This window comes from Choloepus didactylus, chromosome 2 (assembly GCF_015220235.1).
Source record: "Choloepus didactylus isolate mChoDid1 chromosome 2, mChoDid1.pri, whole genome shotgun sequence".
Classification (NCBI taxonomy): Eukaryota; Metazoa; Chordata; class Mammalia; order Pilosa; family Megalonychidae; genus Choloepus; species Choloepus didactylus.
In genome coordinates this window covers 241,094,038-241,119,889 of record NC_051308.1, presented here as the reverse complement: position 1 = coordinate 241,119,889, position 25,852 = coordinate 241,094,038, and the positions used below count along the sequence as shown (strand labels likewise).

The window sequence follows — 25,852 nt, the reverse complement described above, 5'->3', positions numbered from 1 at the left end:
TCAGGCCCAGCTCTGGTGCTGTGGGGACAACAGGGAGCCAGCTGGGTGCAGCTTGGATGGAGCCTCTGCTGGCTGGGAAGGGATGGATGTCATGGGATGGGAGATGGAGAGAGACCAGATGGTGAAGGCCTTGAAATGCATGAAAAGTCTGAGCTTTCCCCAAGTCCATAAACCATTGCTGGGAGGGGCATGGGCTCCTGTGCTCTCCCTGGCACACCAGGCACACCAGGCCCGCCCAGCATATGCACACAGTAGGTGCTGGAGGAAGGCGTGGGCCTGTATGCTCTCCTCTCATGGTGCCTGCACACAGTAGGTGAGTGAGTGGAGGATGGCGGGGGGAAGTGTGGGTTTTGCCCTGGGTTCCTGCTTTACAAAGCATCATGGTCCCTGCAATCCTTGAACACCTCAAGCATGTCACCCTGTCAGATGTCCCTCTCTCCATCTAGGCACTGCTCAAGTGGCATTCTCCTAGCACAGCCCACTGCCTGCCCCACTGTCACTCCGTCCTTTGCCCCGCCACATCCTTCCCAGCACCTGTTTCTATTCTCAGTCATGATGCCATCAGTGTGTCATCTTCTCTCCTGCTCTTGTATCGGCTCCATGAGGGCAGAGACTTGCTCACAGATGGACCCCCAGCACCTACCACTGCCCTGCACAGGTGGATGGATGAGAAAATGAATGGATGTATGAATGGACTTGAGGCCTTCTGGCCCAAAAGCATGGTATGCCCTAACTGCTCCCTGCATGCAGTATGCAGACTGCTTGAGTCAGTCAGACCAGACTCCCTCCACCATGGCATTTGGGGCTGGACCAGTGTTTTGGGGGGGGGGGGGTAGCTGTCCTGTGCATTGTAGGATGCTTAGCAGCATCCCTGGCCAGTAGTACCCACCCCCAGCATTATGACAAAAATATCTCCAGATATTTCCTAATGACTAATGTGGGTGCAAAATCGCCCCCAGTTGAGAACCAGAATTGTGCCTTTTCTTTCAAATTCTTACAACCTCCTTCCCAATCCCCTATGGAAAATGGCCTGGTCCTCAGATGATCTCTCACCCCTCGAGATCCACACTGGAACCCGTGGGCTTTGCTGCTGTCGTTTATTATTGTGTCACCTATTGACATTCCACAGGATCCCCAGCCTAATGTCCCCCACAGCCCTTCTCCAGTTACCCCAGGTCCAGGCACGAGTCCAAGTCGAGGCCCTGGGGGGGATCAGACGTTCAGCACGAGGGGTCGGTGCTCGTCGTCCGCGGCGTCGCTGGGGGGCAGTTCGTAGATGACAAACAGGGAGGAGTACAGGCAGCCCAAGAAGGACACGAAGCTGGAGAAGTACATGACCCCACTGGCGCTGCCCACGGCCGAGGTCAGGGGCCCCAGGATGAGGGCGACCAGGAGCTGGGCCAGGAAGTACTGGCAGCTCAGCAGGGAGATGTCCACGCCCATGCCGCGCCTGCTGCCGTCGGCGCCGGAGCCTGCGAACTGCAGCGGGAGACGGAGCGTGAGGGACACCCTCCGCGTTTCCCGCGGGCCCCCGAGCCCCACAGCTTGGGCCGACGCGGTGCCCAGGGAGTTTGACCCAGACTTTAAGTATCTGTATTCAGAGCAACGGCAGCTATTAAAAGAATTGGTGACTAATCAAGGCCCAGAGCCGCCTTCCCAAGGGGCCTCGATGGCACAGGCCACTTTCCCCAGCAAACCAGCCAGGTGCCACCCCTGCCCTAACCTTTGTCAGCTGCCGTCCTCCAGGCTCTCGGGCCTGCCTTGAGTCACGCCCTCTCCCGCCGTGCCTCCCTCCCACTGCACCAGCTGGGGGTGCCGGTGACCCAGGGCCTCAGGACAGGTGTGGGGAGGCGGCGGCGGGGTCCCCTGGGCTCTACTCCCCACCCCGTGTCCTCCGCACTGGCCACCCTCCCCAACCGGTGCCCGGCTCCTAGGGGAAAAGGCATTCTGGGCACCACTCCTTGCCCTCCAGAACCACTGCTGCTGCGAGCTGCCTCCCCCTGCCCCCGGACACAGACGTGGCCGATGGTGGCCGTCCCCTTCTGCGGTCAGTGTCGTCCACCCCCTGCCTGCAGGAGGCAGAGTGGGTCCGGAGCTGCGGGGACCTGGTATCCGCGAGGTGCTCCGTAGGGGACTCGCGAGGGCACAGCCGCCGGGGCTGGGAGGTGGCAGGTTGCACCTGAACCGACACCAAACGGAGGCCCCGAGCCTTCCAGGCAGCCCTGGCCGACTCCAGGCAGTGACCCACGGCCCCAGTGTCCCCTCCCGTAGGAGGGGGCAGCCCTTTGCCAAGAAGCAGGCACATCGGTTGACTCCGGCGAGGAGGTCACCAGGATTCCAGGGATCGGAGGAGCGACCCCAGGGGCAAGCCGGACGCGCGGAGCGGCCGACAGTCACTCCCACGCGGCCACAGTCTCAACCCCGCCCTGCCGTCCAGGGGAAGTCCGCGTCCTGGGTGACCGCGGCCCGGCCGCCCGCAGAGGGCCGGGCCGGGAGGGAGCGCCGCCGCCCTCTTGCGGCCGCGCCCGGGAGTGCAGGCCTGCGCCGCCGAAATCGCCGGACTCCAAACTCCCTTCGCGGGGGGCCCCCGGGCGGGCAGGGAGGCGCGCGCTGGGACGCAGAATTAAAGGGGTGCAGAAACTCAGTGTTCAAGACAATACTTTTTAAAGATAATATTTAGTGACCTTTTAAAATAACAAAGTTACTGCAAAAAAAAAAATCCATGAAGGGATTATTATTCAGCCGTAAAAGGGGAAAAAAAAGTACTGACTCAGGCTACAGAATGGATGAACCTTGGAAACACTGTGCTACGTGGGAGAAGCCAGGCCCAGGCTGTATGATCCCATTTATATGAAATGTCTAGAATAGCATGTCCATGGAGAGGGAAGGTAACTTAGTGGTGCCAGGGGCTGGGGCTGGGGGCAGGTGGGGAGGGACACAGCACAGCCATGGGCTCTCCTTTTGGGGTGATGAAAATGTCCCCAAACTGATGCTGGGGGTGCTTGCCCAACGTGGCGAATACACTAACAGCCACAGGATTGGGGCGCTTCAAATGGGTGGACTTCATGGTGTGCAGATCATAGCTTAAGGCCATTCAAGAAAAATCTATCTGAACAAAACGTCAGAGAACATCAGATGAAGACAGGCTCAGTATCCTTTTTGCCTCAGACTCCAAGACAGCCCAGTGCTGTCTCTGATCTCGTCTCCCCTTAACATTTTGATCATTTTGTGGCTTTGGGGCATTAATTCTGGTTTTTAAAAATACTGCGTTAACATCGCATTTGTCTTGACTACTGAGTTTTGGGGACCGAGACGGGTGCCTCCCCTGCCCCGCCCTAGGCCCGGGCTCCCAGGGGCCCCTGAAGCCTGACAGAGGGGGAAGGAGATGGCAGGGCCCCCCTTCCACCCTCCCCACACCCCAGGTTCCCGCCTGACCCAGGTGCTGAACCCGAGCGGCCAGGCACTGGCTCGGGAGGCCTCCCAGACCCACGGCCCGTGCCACCCAGAGCCGCCCCGAAGGGCCCGCCCTCAGTTCAACACCCTGTATCGCCGCCTGGAAGTTCTTAATAATGTTTTAACAAAGGGCCCCACATTTTCATTTTGCACCGGGTCCTGCAAAATACGTAGCAGGTCCTGGGGACATTTTTTGGGGACATTCCTCCAAGAAGCCAGGCAGCAACAGAGGTGACTTTCACAGACCCCAGATGAGGAAAACAAAGCACCCACCTCTTTGCTCTGGTAGTAGTCGCAGAGAAGTGAGTAGGGCAGGGTGCACAGGGTGGAAAACAGTATCCCGTAGGTGATGCAGAGTGACAAAACCACGTAGAGGTTCCTGGAGAGGGTGGCCAGGCCAGTCCCCAGCCCGAAGGCGAGGTACGCGATGAAGTAGAGGGTGCGGACGCTGAGGTGCTCTTCCAGCTTCTCCAGGATGGCTGCGGAGCCAGAAGGAGACTGAGCCGCCGGGCGCCTGGGCCACCTCCTCCGGGCTGAGCCCAAAGGTGCCACCTGCCACGGGTCAGGGAGAGCCAAGGGACACCGGGCGGCTCCGGTGGGACAGGATAGGGCTGGCTGGACCAATGGCAGAACCGGAGGTGTCCCGGGTCCCACCGGCTCCAGCCAGCACCCCGGGGTCTGCAGGCAACAGGGGCTCCGGGTTGAAACACCAAAGGGACTCAGCATTTAGGATTTTGAGCTACAACACTGCGTCCTCTTGCAGATTATGGAGCGCTTGGTGGCTTTCCCATGATCCAGCCGGCCCTTGTCTTTACCCGCCAGGAGGTGCAGGCACCATTGCTTTCTAGATTCAAATAAAGCAGGGCCACTCCCCACGTCCCGAAGCCACCCCAGGTACAGGAGCTCCGGAAACCTCCATCATCTTACCTGCCTGAGGACTCACAGGCAAAACGCAGTGAGGTTTAACAAATTCTTCCTTGCCCACCAAGACAATAATTCTGCAGCCCTGAACTGAGGGGCTCAAATTCACTAAAATGGGGGGTTGGGGTGGGGGGGTTAATATAAAATGGGGCTTAGCAGACTCCAGCTTGTGGGGACAAGTCTGGCTGGCAGCCTGTTTTTCTATAGCCCGCGGGCTAACAAATAGCATTTTTAAATGGTTGGAAAAAAAAGAAAGAAGAACAATATTTTGTGATATGAAATTCAAGTTCCAGTGAACATAAATAAAGTTTTATTGAAACACAGCCACGCCCATTCATTCTGTATGGTCCATGGCTGCTTTCACGCTATAAGGCGGGGTTATGCCCACAAAGCTGGAAATATTTACTATCTGACCCGCTAGAGAAGAAGCCTGTGGACTCCCGAGAAAAAATGTGCCCGTTTCCTGCTGCCACCAGGCGGCCCCCGGGCCGGCTCCGTCCTCCCGCGTGAGCTCGTCGCCGCCTCCCCGCGCGCCGGGTCCCAGCTCAGGGTCACCGCAGACCCGGGGCCGTCCCCGCCCGCACCCCCCAGCCCCCCGGCCGCCCCCGCCCAGGCCGAGCACCCCCCAGGCCCCCACGGGCTGCCGACAGGGACGTAGCGTCCGCGATGGGAAGACGCAGACGTTCCCCTCCACCGGGCCCCGGGGACCCCGGAGCCCGCCGCGGGCGCACCTGAGTAGAAGGCGGCGCTGAAGGCGTAGATGCACATGCCCCAGCAGCCCGCCGTGACGCCGCTGTTGTACTTCCGAAAAGCCTCCGACGTGTGCGGGGCCTTGGGGTCCCCCTGAAACACCACCTCGCCCACGAAGTCCGTGTAGAAGAGCAGCATCCCCTCAAACGAGAGCCACCCTGCGGGGCAGCAGGACGGGCGCGCGGTCAGGGACCGGGTGCGGGCGCCGGGGCAGGGCTGGCCGAGCGCGCGCTGGCGCCGCTTTAACCAACGCGCCTTTACCAATCAGAAAAGTAACAGATGATCTTTGTAGATGCAAAAAGCACAAGAAGAAAACTCAAATTATTGGTAACATCACCACCTGTTAAATTTCGTAGATTTTCTTCCAGTCTTTTAAAACTATATATATTTTTTAATTTTTTTTTTTTTTTTTTTTTAGTAAAAATAGACTGTACGGCATGAAAGTGTTGTATTCTGCTCTTTCTCTGAACCTTACTGCCAGGAGGAAAGCTGACGCCCTCCTGCCTCCGTCCCCACTGGCTTCAAGGCTCCCAGGGCTGCAAGTCCTGGGAGGGGCGGGGCCCATTTAGATGGGAGAAATATATTGAGGCCCCACTGATATGGAGCCGATTGCTTTATCACCAATAACACTTTAGAGCTCCATTCCTCCCTCCAACTCCCAGGGCCATTGTCTCCTTCAGTAGAAGAGGGGCTGGGATTTATTGGGCCTCTTGAGCCCCAGTAAGTATCATGAGCAACTTCCTATGCCATTAAATATCCTCATTTTAATGGCTGCAAAATATTTCACAATGAGGATGCACCGTCACGTATTTAACCCTCCCCCCACTGTTGGGCACTTAGACCCACACTCCAATCCCTGTTGTACTCTGTTATAAATATGCAGTGATAAATCTTGATAAACCTTGCCCATAAATCCTTGATAACATCTCTGATTATGTCCTTGCACAGACACCCAGCCAGGATTGTCCCTTTGCTGGGGGCAGGTGTTAATTCTGGCCCCTTCTCTAACCAGCACGTGTTTACTGATCATAAACAAAAATTATAAGACAAAAATGGAAATTACCAATAATGTTGCCCTTCAGAGATAACCTCTATTAAAATTTGGAGCAAGGTGGGGGGCAACATCTGTGAACATTTTTAAGATCTTCGCGTGTTCGCAAATCACCTTCTCTTTTATGTCCCACAATAAGTGGGAGCCCTAGATGGTCTCAGATTCTTAATAATCCTCAGACATTCAACAACTCGACAGTAAAGAAATACCAAATGCCAGTTGGGCATTCTTAATCGCAATTCACTAAACCTTCTGAATTTAAGATCAGTAGTTTACATATATGGGTGCAAATGAGCACTTGTACGTGTTTATATCTCAGCTGTAACATAGAAGAAGACAGCAGCAAGGCCCACACTGATTTCAGACATCGGCCCTGCCAGTGGGAGAGTGAAGTCCATCACACACTGTGAATTGCTCCCCAACCACTGGTTCCAAGAACTTTTTGTGATGAGAGTTTTGGCTTTTGGAGAACCAAGTGCAGGGCCACCGGGTTTAATTTGGAGTCATCCCAAGAAGGCCCGTCTCGGGCAGGTGCCACCCCCAGCCCTGCCCAAGGTCTTGGATGGCTGAACAAATACGCTTCGGGGGAAGCGTCCTTTTCAGAGAAGCATCCTGGGAAGTGAGGCTCTGGGCGTGCTAGGAGGCAGCTGTGGTCAGGGACCCCATCGCCATCCCACAGCGCCCGGGGCAGGGACCCACGCGGAGGCTTTGCTCACCCAGGAAGTGGTTGACGCAGAGGTTTCGCAGCGCCTCGGGCATGTTGCAGATGGTGGAGCAGAGGCGCCTCATGGACAGGGGCTGCTCGGGCTGCTCGCCAGAGCCGGTCAGCTCACTCTCGTACTTCACACCGTTGAGTAAGATGTTGGCTACCTGCAACAAAAAACAAATCAACTTCGGGGCATCAGCAGGGAAGCACGGACTTGCCGTGACTGCAAAGGGAATCAGAACTAGGACAGGAGAGGCTGTGAAGCTGTGTCTTCCTATTAGACGGTGTTAACCAAGCACCAAACACCACCCTCGGGTACCAGAAACGACATCATTAGGAAGTCCCTTCTTTTCCATAAGAGAAGTTCATGAAAGACTTATTTCAAGGTGACCGGATGTCTGCACAAATCGACAGGTGGAACTCCTGTCTACATGGAGAACCTGGCGGCCGCCTCGACACGTGCCAGGGACAAGTGCACGTACCGAGGTCCTCAACAAGGCCCACTCTGGACCCAGGACGCTCCCCTTGTCGACAGAACTGAACCTGCAGCAAGTGAGGGTTACATTTCTTCCTAGGGCTCAATTCTATCGGCTAGTACTCTCGCTGACACTATTTGCTTAACTCTTCCTGGAATGAGATTTCAATCCACAGGAACTCTGCTTGGCAAGTGAAGTAACCATTTTGGAAGCTGATTTTTTTTTTTTTTTTTTTAAATAAGGAAGAAAGGCCGCTCTGGCTCGACTGGGGAGCTCGTGAGGATGTCAGTACCTGGATATTCCGGGTGGGAAAAGGAAGTGAAGACCCCACTTCCCCCAAGAGCAGCCACATGGACAGAGCTTGCCACCCACACTGCCAAAGGGAGTCTAAAATTACCCCCATGTCCCTACTTGGACACATGTTTATATTTTTTCGTGAGTTTTACTTTCCTCAAAGAACTGAGAATTTAACAGCATGACTATTCTAGTTTGCTAATGCTGCCAGAATGCAAAATATCAGAAATGGATTAGCTTTTATAAAAGGGGGTTTATTTGGTTACAAATTACAGTCTTAAGGCCATAAAGTGTCTAAGGTAAACACATCGACAATCGGGTACCTTCACTACAGGATGGCGAATGGCATCCGGAAAACCTCTGTTAGCTGGGAAGGCACGTGGCTGGCGTCTGCTCCAAAGTTCTGGTTTCAAAATGGCTTTCTCCCAGGACATTCCTATCTAGGCTTCAGCTTCTCTCCAAAATGTCACTCTCAGTTGCTCTTGGGACATTTGTCCTCTCTTAGTTTCTCTGGAGCAAAAGTCTGCTTTCAAAGGCCATCTCCACAATGTCTCTGTAAATTGCAGTTCCTCTCTCAGCTCCTGTGCATTCTTCAACATGTCCCTCTTGGCTGTAGCAAGCTCACTCCTTCTGTCTGAGCTTACATAGTGCTCTAGTAAACTAATCAAGGCCCGCGCTGAATGGGCGGGGCCACACCTCCATGGAAACTATCCAATTAGAGTCATCACCCACAGTTGGGTGGGGCGCATCTCCATGGGAACACTCAAAGAATTACAATCTAATCAACACTGATACGTCTGCCCACACAAGATTACATCAAAGATAATGGCGTTCTGGGGGACATAATACATTCAAACCAGCACAAGGACCGATTACATTCTATGAAGAATGGAAATAGAGAAAAAAAAAAAGGATTAAAACAAGATTTTCAACCATGCCTAAAGAACTGTCCCTAGAAGCCAGTTTGAAGTTTTGGAAACAGGATAGGATGATCCAGTGCTGACAAAAAGCCTAATTAATGACTCTGGGGTCATCAGTAATGAGAATAATGATGCCTGACTTGAGCCACCAGAAACTCTCTTTCGTTTGTCAGGCCTGGGGTTTCCTAACCCTCCAGTGGTTCTCAGTTCTCCAAACTCTTTGCAGACACGAGCTCCTGACCCGTCCTCGACACAGCCCACGGCGATAGGGGACCAGAGCAAGTTGGACACAGTTTCATGGGACTCACACTTGAGAATTGCTTATTGAAGTTACTTTTCATTCTGTAATGTCTCCAAGGGCAGGCAGGACATAGTAAGCATTATGTCTATTTTAAAGAAAAGCATAACCTCACTTTAATTTAAAGTTGCCTCCTCAAGATTGTGGATTCTGAAAGCTGGTGAAACCACACACATCAGTTCAAGGCTCTTCAGCCAACATGATGCATACTACATGCAACCTGAACAGCCTTCTGGAAGTTTCTTTCCTTTTACAAGTGAACATACCACTGCCTTTTAGACTTCAGAGTTTTCACGGTCTCTAGCAGCCAGCTCATGTTAGATTCCAGGAGAGATGATACCTGAAAATAGGGAAGGAGAGCTCAGAATCATCCGCCAGGTTTTGTGTTTTGTTTTGTGTTTCATTAAGACTTCGATTCTTTGACACAATGTTTGCATGGCCAAAATGGGCTATGGGATGACGCTGGCAGATGGTGGAGTGAGGCATTTCAGGGCCCCATCTTCCCACAGAAGCTTTGAATGACCAGCAGGGACTGGCAGAAACATCTTCCTCAAAGCTCCAGAAAACAGTTAAAGGGCTGCAGTAACAGGGTGAGCATGAAATCAAGAAAAAGGCAACTTAAAAGTGGGAGGATCCTGTGGTGCCCTGACTGCCCACCCCCTCACCGGCTCAGCGCAGAGCCAGCCCAGGCTCCCCGTGTGGATTCCACATCCCGGGTTTTTCTAGTTTGCTAATGCTGCCGGGATGCAAAACACCAGAAATGGACTGGCTTTTATAAAAGGGGGCTTATTTGGTTACACAGTTACAGTCTTAAGGCCATAAAGTGTCCAAGGTAACACATCAGCAATCGGGTACCTTCACTGGCGGATGGCCAATGGTGTCCAGAAAAACTCTGTCAGCTGGGAAGGCACGTGGTTGGTGTCTGCTCCAGAGTTCTAGTTTCAAAATGGCTTTCTCCCAGGATGTTCCTCTCTAGGCTGCAGCTCCTCTTCAAAATGTCATTCTAGGCTGCTCCTGGGGCATTTGTCCTCTCTTAGCTTTTCCGGAGCAAGAGTCTGCTTTCAACAGTCATCTTCAAACTGTCTCTCATCTGCAGCTCCTGTGCTTTCTTCAAAGTGTCCCTCTTGGCTGTAGCTCCTCTTCAAAATGTCACTCACAGCTGCACTGAGTTCCCTCTGCCCGTCAGCTCATTTATATGGCTCCACTGATCAAGGCCCACCCTGAATGGGTGGGGCCATGCCTCCATGGAAATATCTCATCAGAGTTACCACCTACAGTTGGATGGGGCACATTTCCATGCAAACAACCTAATCCAAACGTTCCAACTTAATCCCCACTAACATATCTGCCCCACAAGATTGCATCAAAGAGTATAGCTTTTTCTGGGGGACATAATGCATTCAAACCGGCACATGGGTCCAGAAGGAGCAGAGTAGCTCTTGTGCACATACAGGAGCGTGACATCAGGCCCAATCTGTCCAGTGGTGCCCTGAGGGACTCACCATCCCACAACTTGCCCTGCGTGTAGAAGGCAGCTCACTGAGCTCTCCTACAGAACCAGGACACTGTGGGACAGCAGTGAAGTGGCTGCCTGGGGCAAGCAATAGCTGGCTGTAGGAAACGGTTTCCTAGGGAAGAGGGGACGTGTGTATCCATGTAAATGGGGTAATTCTAGGACCACACACACATGCCCAAGACAAGAGCCTGGGCACAAAGGATCAGGGTGGCCCGCAGGCTTTGGTGTTGAGCTATTTTCTAAACTATTCTCTCCTGATGGAGACCACTGGCACAGGCCAATCTTCAAAGATTAGGAAATGTGTTTTCTTCTTTTCCTTTTTAATTTTTTGCTAGCTTCTGGCATTCAAGGAAAGCTCCATCATATCACTAGCTGGAAACAAGCTTATGGAACAGATAGATGCCTCAGTCTCCAAATTCCAATGATAACACATTAAAATATCAAAATGCCCATATTTCAACAAAAGATCACAAAATGTACAAAGAAACAGGAAGCAATGGCCCAGGCAAAGAAGATTAAAACATTAGAAACCATCAGTGAGGAGGATCACACCTGGGACATACCAGACAAAAATTTTAGAAAATGGTCCTAAATATGCCCAAAGAGCTCAAGGAAAACACGGACAAAGAACTGGAAGAAATCAGGAAAAGGACAGATGAACACCAAGAGAGTATCAACAGAGATGTGGAAATTATGAAAAGGAACCACACAGAGCTGAAGACCACATAAGAGAAATTAAAAAATTCCCTGGAGGGACTCAACAGCAGATCGGAGCTGGCAGAAGAAAGAATGAGAGAACTTGAAGTAGAGAAAATTAAAATCTTTCAGTCTGAGGAACGGAAAGAAGAAAGAAGACAGCGAACAGAGCCCGCGGAGCCTGCGGGTTATGAAAGCACACCAACAGCCACATTGCGGGGGCCCAGAGGGGGAGGAAAGAAACAAAGGGGCAGAGAGAATATTCAAAGAAATAATGGCTGAAACCTACCCAAATTTAATGAAAGACATGAATATACACATCCCAGATGCTCAACGAACTCCCAACAAGATACACCCAAATAGACCCACACTGTGACATAATATAATCAAACTGTTGAATGCCAAAAATAGAGAATTCTGAAAGAAGCAAGAGAAAAGCAATGTGTCATGAACAGAGGAACCTCTGTAAGATTAAGTACCAATTTCCCATAGGAAACCATGGAGGCAGAAAGGCAGTACGATGACATATTTAAAGCACTGAAAGCAAAAAAACTGCTAACCAGCAATTCTGTATCTGGCAAAATTGTCTTTCAAAAATGAGAAAGAGATCAATAAACAAAAGCTGAGGGAGTTTGTCACCACTAGACCATTCCTATGAAACAGGCTAAAGAGGTTCTGCAGTTTGAAAAGAAAGGCCAATAGACAGCAGATTGAAGCTTCGTGAAGAAATAAAGAGCTCCAGTGAGGGTAATGACATGGGTTAACAGAAATGCCAGTACCATTGTATTTTTGGTTTGCAACTCCATTTTTTACTTCTTACAGGATCTAAAAGGCAAAATGCATAAAACATAATGAGAAGTCAGGAGGTTTGTACATGTAACATATAAACGTGTAATTTGTGACAAGAGCTACATACAGGTGGGGGACAGAGGGACACAATTTGTGTATACTATGAAGTTAACTTGGTATCAAAGCAAACGAGATTGTTACAGATATAGGATGTTTAAATTTAAGCCCCATGGTAACGACCAAGAAAATATCAGAAAACATGCAAAGTCACAGAGATAGAAATTAGAGTACAGGTTGCCAGGGGCAGGGGGAATGGGAGTTAATGCATAATGGACGTAGGGGAGATGGGAAAGTTTTAGTAATGGAAGATGGTGAGGGTACTGTGATATCGTGAATGGTTGAGATGGGAAAGTTTATGTTGGATATATGTTCCCATAATTAAAAAAAATAAAAAGAAAGAGCAACTAAAGAGACAATGATAACTGAATGCAATGCAAGATCCTGGATGGGATCTAGCAAGGGAGGAGAAAAGGCACAAAGGGATATTACTGGGATATATGAAAAAATTGGAATACAGAATGCAAGCTTCTTATCAGTGCTAAATTTCTTGAACTTGATAACTGCACCATAAGTTGGTTACATTAGTGAATATCCTTGTTCTTAGGAAATGTACATGGCAGTGTTATGTGTTCAAGGAGCATGATGTGTACACAATCTACACCGATGTGTTCAGCAGATGGATTGATAACCAGTTAGCAAAGGTGGCAGAGTGTTAAAATTGGCGGGGGAGGAGGATGTTGCAGTTCTCTGGATGGGGTTTGTATTATTTTTGTAACTGGCCTGTAAGTTTGGAAGTTTTCAAAAGACTCCGACTGCTGGAAACACATGAAATGCCTCCAACCAGCTCACTGGAGGCCCATTCCTGGCCTGAAGTGCCTTTGGGCCTCCACAGGGTTTAAGTGAACTGCCCATTTAATTTGTAGCCAATTACTAGGCGGAATCGATGCCCATGAACATCCTCATCCCTGGGACTCCTGTTAGGAAAGGAATTTAATTCCCTACAAGTAAAGGAAGAAGTAAATGTTTAGGAAGTTTGTCTACCTAGACCCCTGGACTTTATGACACCCTGCACTGGCCCTGGGGACTTCTTTCCCAGTGTCAACCAGGGTGACAGTACATGAGTTGCCCCCTGGCCCTCGGTGCCCCATCCTCGGTGCCCCTCCGCGGCCCTCGGTGCTCTCCGGCCCTCAGTGCACCCCCACCCCCCACCCCCATCCCCGCCCTCGGTGCTCTCCGCCCTTGGTGTGTCCTCTCCCCCCCCCCCGCCCTCGGTGCACCCCGGCCCTCAGTGCCCCCCACCCCCAGCCCTTGGTGCCCCCCCCCCCGCCCTCGGTATCCCCCCCCCCCGGTTGCCCCCCGCCCTCGACCCCGCCCTCGGTGCCCCCCCGCCCTCGCCCCCCCGGCCCTCGGCGCTCCCCCCGGTGCCCGCCGCCCTCGCCCCCCCCCGGCGCTCGCCGTTACCTGTTGACTGAACGTCACGTTCCTCCTCCTGCTGGTTTCCGGACAGCCTCCTCCTCCCGCGGCGTCCGGGATGACCAGGGTCTGCGGCCTCTTCAGAATCCCAGAGGCGCGCGGCTTCGGGGCGTCCAGGGACCCCACCCGCAGGAGGTCGCCCTCGGAGCCGGGGCCGTGCCTGCTCTGCAGAAGCCGGTGGTCCTGGCGCGGGAAGGCGTCGGGGGCGCGGGGGAAGCTGAGGCTGACGGGCGGCCGCGGGAGGCTGCCGGCCAGGCCCGGGGCGCCGTCGTGGGCCGCGGTGAAGCAGTCGATGAGGACGCCGTCGAGCTGGGAGGCGCCCAGGGAGGACGCGAACTCGCTGAGCCCCGTCAGGGAGCTGTCCCTGCTCGCGAAGCTGCCGTACTTGGGCGTGAGGGGGCTGAGGGGCGACACGGGGCTGCCGAAGCTCGCGGCCAGGCTGGGGGGCGAGCGGGCGGCCGGGCCGGGCGCGGCGCCGTCCTCGGGGGGCGCGGGCGGGGACGGCGGCAGCGCGAGGCTGGGGCTCTTCAGGGCGGGCCTCCGGGCGCCCGGGGGCCGCAGCGGCCGCTCGGGGATGCTGACCAGGGTCAGGGCGGTGGCGAGGCTCAGGGTGACCGCGGTGAAGAGGTAAACGACCCGGAGCTGCCCCCCCAGCGCGCGCCCGAAGCTGGTTTTGTCCCAGTGGATCCCCCCGACGACGTAGCCAAACCCTCCTCCGAGACCTGCGGGGAGAAACGGGGCTGAGACGCGCCGGGGGGGAGGGGCGCCGGGGGGGGAGGGGCGCCCAGGGGGGCGGGGGGCGGCCCAGGGCGGGGGGGGGGCTCGGCTAGCATCTGCCCCGCCTAAGCTCCAGCGAGACCAGACGGGGCTCCAGGGGGCGCCACTCTCCTGCACCCCGATACTGCCGCCCTGCAGGGCCCCCTCCCCCGTATCTAACTGGGGCGGGGCTCAGGTGCAAGCTGCATAAGGGGCGCCCGCCCACGTTCTGTTCTACTTTATAGGTAACCTTGTAGGAATGCAGCAAGCGGCTGTCTAGACCATCGCCAGAGCCCCGTCTTGCTTCCTGCTAACACCGCGGGATTTCACCTGTAACCCGCAGAACACAGCCACACCGGGCATCCAGGTAGCCACTTGGGCCTCCCTGACTTGCTCACCTGGTGGCATCTTCCTCGTGCACAGGCAGCCTTAGGAAAGGCACTTCCAGTGGTGCCCAAGGATGGGCCCAGCCCCTTCCCCACCTGATACCACCCCCCAATCTGACGTCCCCCACCTGATGGATGGCCGGTCAGCAGCCCTCATGATCAGCGGCCATCAGGAAATGACAGGGACACAGGACTCAGTCCCTGCCCGTTTCATGCCTGCCAACTTCATCACCACACATGGCATCACCTGCACACAGCATCACCTGCCCACGGATTCATCTGCACATGGCATCACCTGCACACGGCATGAGCTGTGCACAGCATCACCTGCCCAGGGATTCATCTGTGCACGGCATCACCTGCGCACGGCATCACCTGTACATGGCATCACTGCACACGGCATCACCTGCGCACGGCATCACCTGCACACGGCATCACTGCACACAGCATCACTGCACATGGATTCATCTGCACATGGCATCACCTGCACACAGCATGACCTGTGCACGGCATCACCTGCCCAGGGATTCATCTGCGCACGGTATCACCTGCACACGGCATCACTGCACACGGCATTACCTGCGCACGGCATCACCTGCACATGGCATCACTGCACACGGCATCACCCGCACCCAGCCCACTTCTCATCCCGCAGCCCCAGACAACTGGCCCAGTGGCCTACGGGTTTACAAGACACAACCTAGACGTGGGAGCTGCACCATGCTGGGCCAGCCAGCGGCCATGGATGTGCTGACCTCTGTTTCTTTCAGCCCATCTTTCTGCTTCCAGCGGCCAGAGCAAGGGAAGGTGCCAGGCTCCACCCTGCCCAGCTCCAACGTCCCCAAAGCATCCCAGCACCCTTTGCCGCTACATCACTGATCCGGCATCGTAGAGCAATGGAGGCTCTCATTTTATTTTATTTTATTTTACATTGAGTTCACCTATATTGGGGCCAGTCCACTAGCTGGGAGACGAGTTTCTTGGTTACTCGTGGTGGTGTGGAGGAACCTGCATCTAACTGCCTCGTGCTTTTTGACTCTACTCTGCTTCAGGAAGAACTGGACTCACCAGGGTTGACCTTTTTCCTAACAACTTCTATGGCAAGGCTTGGCCGTCAGACACCCGGTCAGTCTCCACACGTACCCAAGGGGTGGCCGAACCTCAGATCTAGTCAGTTACTCGTTTCCCCAGAGGGCTTCCTTCATTTGTCCCACACCATCCTCATGAGCTTTTTGTTTGTTTGTGTTGTTTTTTCTTATGAGCTTTTTAATTTTTGTATCCATGTTCATTTTAAAAGCCTCAATCCCATCCCTTCTCTGCCTCTGTCTTTCTAGACTGTGGGGCTTTTTCCTTTTCTTTTTTTGGTATCTTATTATTCTTAACTTCCCACATTCCTGATCCTAACTGGCTCTTCTCCCATCTTGAAGATGTGATTGCTCTTTTCTGGTCCTTAAACAAAGTCAGATTTGAGATGAATTTTATTAACTAATTTTTTAAAACGGTCAAAGTGATCCGTTCTCTCAGTCAAGAATGGTACAAAACAAAGTTAAAAACAAAGCCTCCTTCCTACCCTCGTGCCCTGCACCGGCCCGGAGGGGACTCCTCCAGAAGGGCCCGCGGGCACACCAGCCGGGGCGGAAGCAGAGACACGGCCCTCTCTGGCTGGAGTGAGTGAGGCCTGGAGAGGCCGAGGGGTTTGCCCGGCGCCCCACAATTGGTAAGTGGACGCACCAAGACCCAGTTCAGGCTTTCAGATCCCAAAGCCGGGACTAACCACCAGCTGTTGGCCTCTCCCTGCCACGTCTCAAGTCCTTCCTTAATTCTTAAAAGGCTTTTTAATCGCTATTTTAAATGGAATTTCTTTTCTTCCATTTTATTTTGTAACAAGCTAAGTGTTTTATTGAGGAAAGCTAGAGATATTGATTTTTACAGAATTCTTTGATAATCTAACACCCGACTAAAGTCTTTTCCTGTTCTGCAGTTCATGCCCTTGAATTTTCCATATATACAAGGACAGGTGCCAGTGACGATGACTTCGACACTCTGTGCCTCTTGTTTATTTCTACATCAGCTCTGGAGAGTTGGGGTCATTCTCACCTTGTCCCTAACTTTAATGGAATGTTTCCAATTTATGCCATTAAGCAGGACATGGTTATTATACATACACACACACACACATTTGACATTCATACCATTCTTATATTGTTTGAGATATATATTTCCAATTTATCCATATATTTGAATTTTATTAACTTATTAAATATCAGGGAGGGAGGGAGGGGCTTCAAATGCACAGGTGGGCCCTGCCGCTCGGCAAACACACAAGGGAGGCGGGCGTACCTGCCAGCAGCGCGTGGATGTTGAGGCCCCGGTCCTGGTCCATGGGGCTGCACACGTCCATCATGTAGGCGTGGCTGGGGTTGTCCGCCGAGTCTGCGCTGAAGTCCATCAGCACCACCCCGCACACAGTGAGGAGAAGGCCCCATTTGTGGTTACCAGCTGTGTCGGCCACGGCCATCCCGATGTCCCTGCCGTTGAGCAAGAGCGAGAGGCCCAGCAACGCCCCTGGACATAGGGACACGGAAAGTCACCAGGGACCACAGGGCCAGCATCGTCCTGAGCAACCTACCCCTTGAGCCCCTTTACCCCTTGGGGACCGTGAATTTTTTTTAGCCAAACTACAATCAGAGCAAATTGGAAAAGTCACCTGCAGACTCACCTCTCTCTCCCCCTCTTTCTTTCTCTCTCTCTTTATTTTTTCACTAGGATCATGGTTTTTACCCCATTTGACAGAGGAGACATGAAATGAACTTTATTGACTTTGTTTAATAATTAAAGTGATCCATCTCACAGATAACTCATGGCCGGGTTTGGGGGTGCCTCCCGCCACCACTCGACCCGAGAGTGAGGGCCCAGAGTTACCAAGTAACTGCCTTGGCCAAGAATCTCTTAGATTTTCTTAAAAGGAAGCAGTTGGGGCTTTAATGTATTTATTTTCCACTTTATTTCAAAGCCAAAACAACAGACCTATAGCCAGGACAAGAATGAAAGGGCGTCTCCTTCCAAACCTTGAGGTACATCGGTCACTCCAAGCACCCAACAGAGGCTGCAGTAGGAATCCTGAAACAGAGGAGGCCCGTGGTCACTGGGTGGGTCCACAGGGCACGTCGGGATGAACACTGAAACTTGGCCTCATCACATTCCTGAAATACCTGCACTCAAATGTCCCCAACATCAAAAGAGTGAGATGATGAAACTCAGAGCCAGCAATGGAACCCTAAGCTAGAAAAACAAAGATAAACAGACTCTTGGAATCACTCAGCATCCCCTTAAATTTGCTATTCAGGATCCTACAAGGCCTTAGGCAGCCATTCCTTCCTTGGAATTCCAAGAAATCCCAGGACCTCTCAGACCCAGATCACATCAAGCTTTATTGCTTGCATCACCTATTGACAGCTTGGCACAAGATGGCGGTCATCCTTGGGGTCGGCTGAATTCCCAGTTTAGATAAAGTGCCTTAACATGTGGGGTATGGCCAGCATCCTACAGCTCCCTAGTACTGAACAGAACTTAACCTTTCTCCTCCCTTATTCCCTCAGGACCCTCGACTTCCTTCAACTGAGGCTTCTAGAAGCTTCCAGGGACTTCTGGAGGCCGTCTGCCTTCTGGGCTGAGGTGGGGCTCACCGAGGATGGGGCTGATGAACCACACCAGGCTGTAGAGCTGGTCGGGAAGGCCCATCTGCAGGAGCACCGGGGTCACGTACGCCGTCTCCATGGCGTAGCTGAACTCGATGCCAAACAGAATGCAGCCATTGAAGAGAAGCTCGCGGAAGGACCTCTGGGGATGCAGGTCCCCAAAGTCCACCAGCTCGATCGGACATGGGGTGTTGGGGGGCGGGGGCGGGGAGGGCCGAATGTGCTTCCTCCTCTTGGGGTGTCGTTTGAAGTTGTTGGCCCGGTGGCTGATGTGTCGGGTCACGGAGCCTGAGTAGCCCGAGACCTGAGACCTCCAGACGTCCTGAGGAGCCAAGGTGGGGAAGTAGGCCTCTCCCGGAGGGGCGCTGCTCGCCGGGGGGATCATCTTAGGGAGGGCTTGAGGGTGTTCCTGTGAGGAAAGCCCATTTGGGGGGCAACGGTTACTTCACCCAGGGCCTCTACTGAAAGAATTAATTTCCCGAGTAACCACACCCCATGCCCCACTGGTATCCACGCACCCTTTTCAATTTCAAATTCCAGTTGTTCACTGCTAGTATATGCGAAAGCAACATTCTTTTGTATATTAACCTTGTATCCTGCAACGTTGCTATATTTACTTATTAGTTCCAGGAGTTTTTTTGTTGATTGTTTGGGATGTTCTACATAGACAACCATATCATCTGCTAACAAAGACAGTTTATGTCTTCCTTCTCTATCTCTATACCCTTAATTACCTTTTCTTGTTTTATTGCACTGGCTAGCACTTACAGTATGATATTGAATAGAAGTGGTGACAGGAGACACCGTTGTCTTATTCCTGATCTTACACTCACCCTTTCCACATGGGAAAGATTGAGTTCACATTGAAGAACCTTTAGGGTCAAACACAGTCCCCCAAGTAGAGCCTACTGCTCCTGGGTGTTGTGACAAGGCCTCCAGCTCAGTGTAGCTCATCTCCCAAGGAGGACAAAGCCTGCTCAGATCAAGGTCCTCCAATTCCAGAGGTCTCTACACTAAAATGCAAAGGGATCATCCCCAACAGAGGCTCTGTCAGGAGGGTCATGCAAAGAGCTCCTAAGATAGTGAAGGCAGCCAACAGCCCATGGCTGGTCTCAGGCCCCAAAGGACACCAGGCCTATTTTGGAAACTGCAGCCCATTTCTGGTGCTAATTCTGCCCTTCCCTGAAGGTTCCAGGGGACCAGAGAGGAGGGGAGGCCAGGCATGGGACAGGGGACATCCTGAGCACTGTCAGGCTACAGCCCTTCCTTCCTGTGGATGGAAAGTCACAGCCACCGAATGAGTTTAATAAAAATCTTTTCATATAGACATCGTTTGAACAAGTCAGGAGAACTGAGACCTTTACAGTGCTTTAAAATGCTCTCTAAAGAAATAAACCAATGGAGATATGATTTACAACATGAAGACAAATGAACCAGGGGAGGGTGAGAAATAGATTTTCCCCCATCCTCAAATTATTTTCTGAGCGATATTCACAAGGTCAACGACCTAGGAGGCAATTAGCAAGTGTGCAGACCTTCAAAACCAACCCCCTCCCCCATCCTCTCACACCCTACTAATCCCCCACCTCCATGGGGTTTGCAATCTGGGCCACTCAGGGACTTGGCACCTGGAATAGGTTAAGACTTTGGGGGTGTTGGAATAGGATGAATTCATTTTGCACGTGGGAAAGAGGTGAATTTTGGGTGGCCAGAGGGTAGACTGTACTGGGGTGAGTCGTGTCTCCCAAAAATGCACGTTCACCTAGAAACTTGGAAAGTGACCTTATTTGAAAATAGAGTCTTTGCAGATGCAACAAGGTTAAAAGGAGGTCATACTGGGTTAGGGCAGACCCTAATCCCTCCCAAGAAGAGGGAAATTTGTACACAGACACAGAGAGGGAAGACAGCCTTGTGAAGACAGGTGGGGACTGGAGTGCTGCTGCCCTAAGCCAAGGAGAGCTGGCAACCACCGGAAGCCAGGAAAGGCAAGGAAGGCAGCTTCCCTAGAGCTCTGCAAGGAGCATGGCCCTGCCAACATGACTCAGGACTTCTGGTCTCTGGAACTGTGAGAGAATAGATTTCTTGTTTCTAGCCACCCACTTTGCAGTAATTTGTTACGCAGCCCTAGGCAGCTAATACAGCATCCAGTTGTTTTTCTTTGGTTTGAAATTAATCTATATTATACATGCTAAAGAGATGGATTCCAATAGGTTGACTTGTGTGTTTTAGCCAATGTCTTTTTACTAAGTTCAGGGAGAGGAAAGCTTTTGAAATCTGAGGGGAAAAGACTATATAAACACAAGAGAGGGGAGATTCTAGATTCTGTTTGACCCTCTGACAAAGTCCACTCCACCCTGCCTCACAAGACAGCAATTTCCCAAATTTCCCTTGAAGTCCTTCCTGAATAAGCCCCAAACCTGAGATAAGGTTCTCAATGTTGATAGGTTTCCTGACATTTGACATCTACCAAGATAATATTAGAGGCTCACTTTCAAAATTAGTTTTAAGCTTTAGAAATTAGGCCCTTATTTCGGATATCAAATTACCATACCACCTTCCATCACACACACTATCACTAATCTATAATTTCTTCATAAATCACTCTAAAATTTGTTACTCAAGATATGCATCCAAAACTCTCCCAATCACTTCACCCTCTCAGGGATTATTGTCCTTTTCTTTAGAAGACATCAGTGATGGAAATGATTGGATCTAGAGAGGCTCCAGCAGAATTCAGAGCATAGTGCTAACCCAACAACCCATCCATCTATCTACCCACCCACCCATCCTCCCATCTACCCATTCATCCTTCAAAACATACAACCATCCACCTATCCATCCATCTACCACGCATCCACTCACTCAGTCTCCTATCTACTTATCTGTTCATCCACTCACCCACCCATCCCAATCCATCCACCCATCATTTTATCCATCCATCCAATCATCTACACATCTACCTATGACTCCTTCCATCCACTCATCTACCGATCCTCCCACCTACCCGTCTACTCATCCACCCTCCATTCTCCATACATCCACTTACCCATCCTTCCATCCATTCATCTACCCATTCATCCTGTACTCATGTACCCTTCTATCCATCAATCCATCCATCTACCTGTCCACTCTTCCAAACATTCATCCACCCACCCACTCACCTCCCATCTGGCTGAGAATTGAGCACCAAGACACTAAGATCATAGAGATAAAAGAAAGTCACTTAGGTGAAAAGTGTAGGAAACGAGTTCTAAGTCATGGAAACAACCATGTAATGAAGCTTGAACAACAGTTGGGCAAAAGGGGGCATGGGGAGAGATGAAGTCATCGAAAAGGGATTAGCTGACCTAAAGGGCTTAGCACTTGGTGAAAAGTTGGACTTTATACCAAGGTGATCATAGGTGACATAACCAGAGATTCAGTCTACTCTCACTTTTATCAGTGACTTATTTTGTGACCTTAGAAAAAACCCATGCTTTCCTCTAAAACAATATCAGATATACCCAAGTACTATGGAGACACAGCTTTTAATCTTTTATAAAGATTAAATCAAGTTTCAAAGGAAAAAAAAATGACTAAGCTTCTAGTTTATGTTCCTTAATGGTTCTAGGCCAGACCGTTCTATATAACAGATACACAAGAAAAACCTGCCGATCGCTGGGTTTGCCTAGAGCACCCCAGGTAGCTGTTAGCATCCCCTGGACCTTCATGCAGTAAGTCACAGGAACAGAGTGCCAGTTCGGACACCGTCAAGAAGTGTGTTGGAGAGCCTGATGAGTAGTATACCTGCCAGGTGACTGTCCCAGGCTTGCCCCCAGCAGCCAGCCCCCGTCCTGCCCCTCTGCCCAGCCCCTCTCCGTCAGGAGCACAGCCCCCATCAGCTTTTTACACCATAGTGCAAACATAAACCTTATCTTGGTCTGAGGGAATTTCAGCTTTAAATAGCATATGGCAGAAGTCTATTTTTGAGAAAGGGAACATTTTGATCCCACTCAAAATGGACTGTGTATCTACTTTACTTCTCTACCTGTGATGTGACAATTCCACCATCCCCGACACGCCACCCCCAGCTTTAAAGCACAGCCAGCCCTACCGAAAGCCAGAGCTCACCTCCCCATCTAAAATTCCCTCCAGCATCTAAGCCGAATCAAACCTGGGCATGAAAAAGTCTTCAATAAGGGCTCACCTTCAAATTTGGGGCTCAGTGTTACCATGTAATAAAAAGATGCATTTATTAAAAGTTGTCCATGAAAGTTTATTCTAGAAGAACTGTAAAAATTCATTTTTGAGTGTTACTATAAAGAGCGATTAGAAGTGAAATTTAAAATAATGGAATAGAATTTTAATACACTACTACAGATATTCACCAGATCACAACATATGACTGTTTCTCAGTCCAAAGAAAATACAAACAATATCCCTGGACCCCCGACGGTTATACAAGGACCTATCCTATGTCCTTTCAGAATACCAAGCATGTTTAAAGTAACAAATCCCTCTCGGTGCCAACCTCCAGCACTGGCAGCCTGATCACCCCGGGCTTAAAGTTCAAGCGGCAAAAGATTAATCAAAATAAACAATGTCCATGTAATTTGAATGTTTAAATTTATCCCACTATGAGCCCAAATAATTTCCTCTTTTCTTTCTCCTCTCCTCTTCTCTATATGAAAACAGCCCTTCCCATCCTGAGGTTAAAAAGAGCCAGTTCCCTCCTCGACTCTTCCTTCTACCCAGCCTCAACCAAAGTCAGTACTTCACTCTCGGGTCCTGCCCACTTAGGGGGTTGTATTTAATAAGCTAGTTACTGAATTGTAGCCCGTTTTTCATTTTCTATCACTGGCAATTTGGGTCAGGGCGTGCACTGAACATGGATTTCGCCAGCACCCGACTCTTTCCCTACAAAAGCTGAAAAACTTAAACATAATGATAACCCCAGAAATAATTTGAGAAGTTATTTATCGTCGAGGGCAGAGTGGAAGGATTGCTTCTAGCCTCACGTTACCCACGGCTGCTGGCTCCAGCAAGCAGAAAACCTGGTGCTCTCTCTCCAGAAGCCTGACCCTGCCTTGCTGAGAGGTTACCCCACGGCCCCGGGCGATCCCGAGGGCGCAGCCACGGGCAGGTGCAGCGGAAGCTGATGCCACCTGCCCAGGTAGGTGCCCTGGGAACGGGCCTCGGCGCAGGAACCCCAGGGGAAGGAAGCCCGCTGCAGATCCTCTTTTTCCTCTCCTTCCTAGCAAAAGGCCACACAAACCTTCTCCGGGCCCGGGGCCTCCGCCTTCAGGGTGTGGCACGGGGGCTCTAGTCACCGTTCCATCAATTAGACAGCCAAGAATGACAAAGGTCTTGGTGCCAACCTCCAGCGCTGGCAGCCCGATCGCCCCGGGCCTAAGCCCCGGCGCTCCCGGCACCAGGGCGCGGCGCGCGGCGCGGGAGGAGAGGGTGGTACCTGCGCGTCCGGACCAGCCGCATCCCTGTCCGAGGCCGGGCTCCCGCCTGCCCCGCGCGCAGCCCCGGTGCCCGCCCGGCCGCCCCCGGCCCGCGGCTGCGGCTGCAGCATCACCCTGCGGGGCGGGGCCCTGACGTCACGGCCGCAGCCCGGGCCGCCCGCGGCGGGGACCGCAGCGCGGCCTTAAAGCGGCGCCGCGCGACCCCGCGCCACGCTCCGGCCGCCGCGCCCTCCGCCCTGCGGGCGCCGGAAGCAAAAGCCTCGCACGGTTTGGGCGGGCCCTGGGCACGGTGGCCTCGGTGGCCTCTTCCTCCATAATAAACATACAGATTTACCACCATTGGCGTAAAGATGAATATAGCAGCATTACATATTAAAACACTCCCTTTTACCTAAGAGATCGGTCTTCTGGTTTTAAAAGACAAGAAAACATTTTTGTGGGCCCCTAAAAGCATTTGCGCGTCCTAAGCACCGTGCGCCCAGCAGGGAATGTATGGGCCGGCTCTGTGCGGATAGCACCCTGTGTTCACTTACTCACTTAGCAGATGTACCAGGTGCCCGCTCTGCACCGTTCTCAGCGCTGGAAACGCAGAAGCAAAGAAAACAGGCAAAAGTCCCTGCCCCCGTGGAGCAACATTTTAGAAGGGGAGGCACACTTTAAACAAGACAAAGACAGTAACTCCCGGGAGAAGGGGGTGAGGGAGTGTGCAGGGGGTGCTGTCACAGTTCTAAACAGGGTTTACAGTTCTAAATAGCAGGTGACATTTGGGCAAGGCTGGGAGGAGGGGAGGGGGAGAGCCTTGCTGTTACCTGGGGGAAGGGAACGCCAGGCGGAGGGGAGAGAAGGTGCAAAGGCCCTGGGGTGGAGGCCAGGAGGGCTGAGTCAAATAATGATATCCCGGAGTTACCTGGCTATCTGTGAAATTACAGCTGCAGAGTTGCTACCAAGGAGAGGCGGTGGCTGTATGAAGGTTTATAATATGGGATTTGACCTAGTTGGGAGGGTTAGGGATTCCTTGAGCAAGTGACACTTAAGAACAGGGCAGGAAGTGTGTTCCAGGGAGAAGGGTCAGCACGCATTGAGTCCTTGCTATAGGAGAGGGCCTGGCGAGCACGAGAGCTGAAGGAAGGCAAGCGGGTTGGAGCACAAAGGCCCAGGGTGAGTCTGGGTGGTATAAGACTGGAGAGGCCACTGGGGCCCAGCCTGTGGGCCTCATGGGCTGTTGACTTTTCCAAAGAGCAAGGAGAAGCCTTGAAAGGTTTTATAGAGGGCAGTGGGAGACAGATCCTATCCATATTTTGAAAGGCTCATATGGCTCAGGGTGGAAAACAGATTGGAGGGGACCAAGAGGTAAATGTGGGCACCAGGTAGGAGGTTATGGAAGGGCCTGTGCCAGTTTGGATATATTATGTTCCCCCAAAAGCCATATTCTTTAATGCAATCTTAGGGGGGCCAATTTATTAATCTTTCTGATTAGGGTGTGGCCTCCTGATTGAGTGTTTCCATGGAAATGTGACTCACCCAACTATCAGTAATACCTTTGATTAGATTATTTCCATGGAGGTGTTACCCCGCCCATTCAGTGTGGGTCTTAATTAAATCACTGGAGCCTATAAGAGCTCAGACAGAAGGAACTCAGTGCTGCAGCTGAGAGAGACATTTTGGAGACGGCCGTTGAAAGTAGACTTTTGCTAGTCCGAAGTCTGCCTGGGAGAAACTAAGAGAACACCCCAGACACTTAGAGAGGAACATCCTGGGAGAAAGCCATTTTGAAACCAGAACCCCAGAGCAGACACCAGCCACGTGCCTTCCCAACTGACAGAGGTTTTCTGGATGCCATCTACCATTCTTCAGTGAAGTTACCCTACTGTTGACGCCTTAGTTTGGACACTTTTATGGCCTTAGGACTGTAACTTTGTGACCAAATAAAATCGCTTTATAAAAGCCAATCCACTTCTGGTATGTTGCATAAATGGCAGCATTAGCAAACCGGAACAGGGCCCAAGTGGGAGAGGTGGTAGAACGGTGGTGGGGCAGAGGCCATGGATTCAGGTATTTAGGAGGCAAAACCAACATGATGTGGGAGAAGACTGAAGGTGGGGAGTGTGGGAGGAAGGGAGGGAGGCTCCAGTTTGAGCCCCCGATACAGGAAGGTAGAT

General features: G+C 51.9%; 1 protein-coding gene across 3 annotated transcripts; it reads right to left on the bottom strand.

Annotated features, from left to right (window-relative positions):
- Nucleotides 1-1,080: 1,080 nt before the first annotated feature.
- On the bottom strand, nt 1,081-23,821 carry SLC45A1 (solute carrier family 45 member 1). Of its 3 annotated transcripts, none has more exons than XM_037828605.1 (9): nt 23,693-23,821; nt 18,232-18,652; nt 17,573-17,665; nt 16,886-17,110; nt 13,392-14,125; nt 6,892-7,045; nt 5,106-5,282; nt 3,727-3,932; nt 1,081-1,479 (listed from the first exon to the last, which is right to left on the bottom strand). In XM_037828605.1, exons 1-9 carry the CDS (start codon nt 23,801-23,803, stop codon nt 1,213-1,215), a joined length of 2,388 nt encoding a protein of 795 aa, XP_037684533.1. In that variant the 5' UTR covers nt 23,804-23,821; the 3' UTR covers nt 1,081-1,212. The 3 variants fall into 3 exon arrangements, with proteins under 3 accessions (XP_037684533.1, XP_037684534.1, XP_037684535.1); XM_037828606.1 differs by lacking the exon at nt 23,693-23,821 and adding an exon at nt 23,498-23,665; XM_037828607.1 differs by lacking the exon at nt 23,693-23,821 and having other exon boundaries at nt 17,614-17,665; nt 18,232-18,317.
- Nucleotides 23,822-25,852: the final 2,031 nt, after the last annotated feature.

Bases quoted from the DNA above. Each gene is read 5' to 3' on its own strand.
- SLC45A1 (XM_037828605.1), bottom strand. From the start codon at position 23,803: ATGCTGCAGCCGCAGCCGCGGGCCGGGGGCGGCCGGGCGGGCACCGGG. The intron at 14,126-16,885 runs GTACGCCCGCCT...TTCTCCCCGCAG, and splicing joins CATCCACGCGCTGCTGGCAG to GTCTCGGAGGAGGGTTTGGC. The intron at 5,283-6,891 runs GTGAGCAAAGCC...GCTGCCCCGCAG, and splicing joins CTGCGTCAACCACTTCCTGG to GGTGGCTCTCGTTTGAGGGG.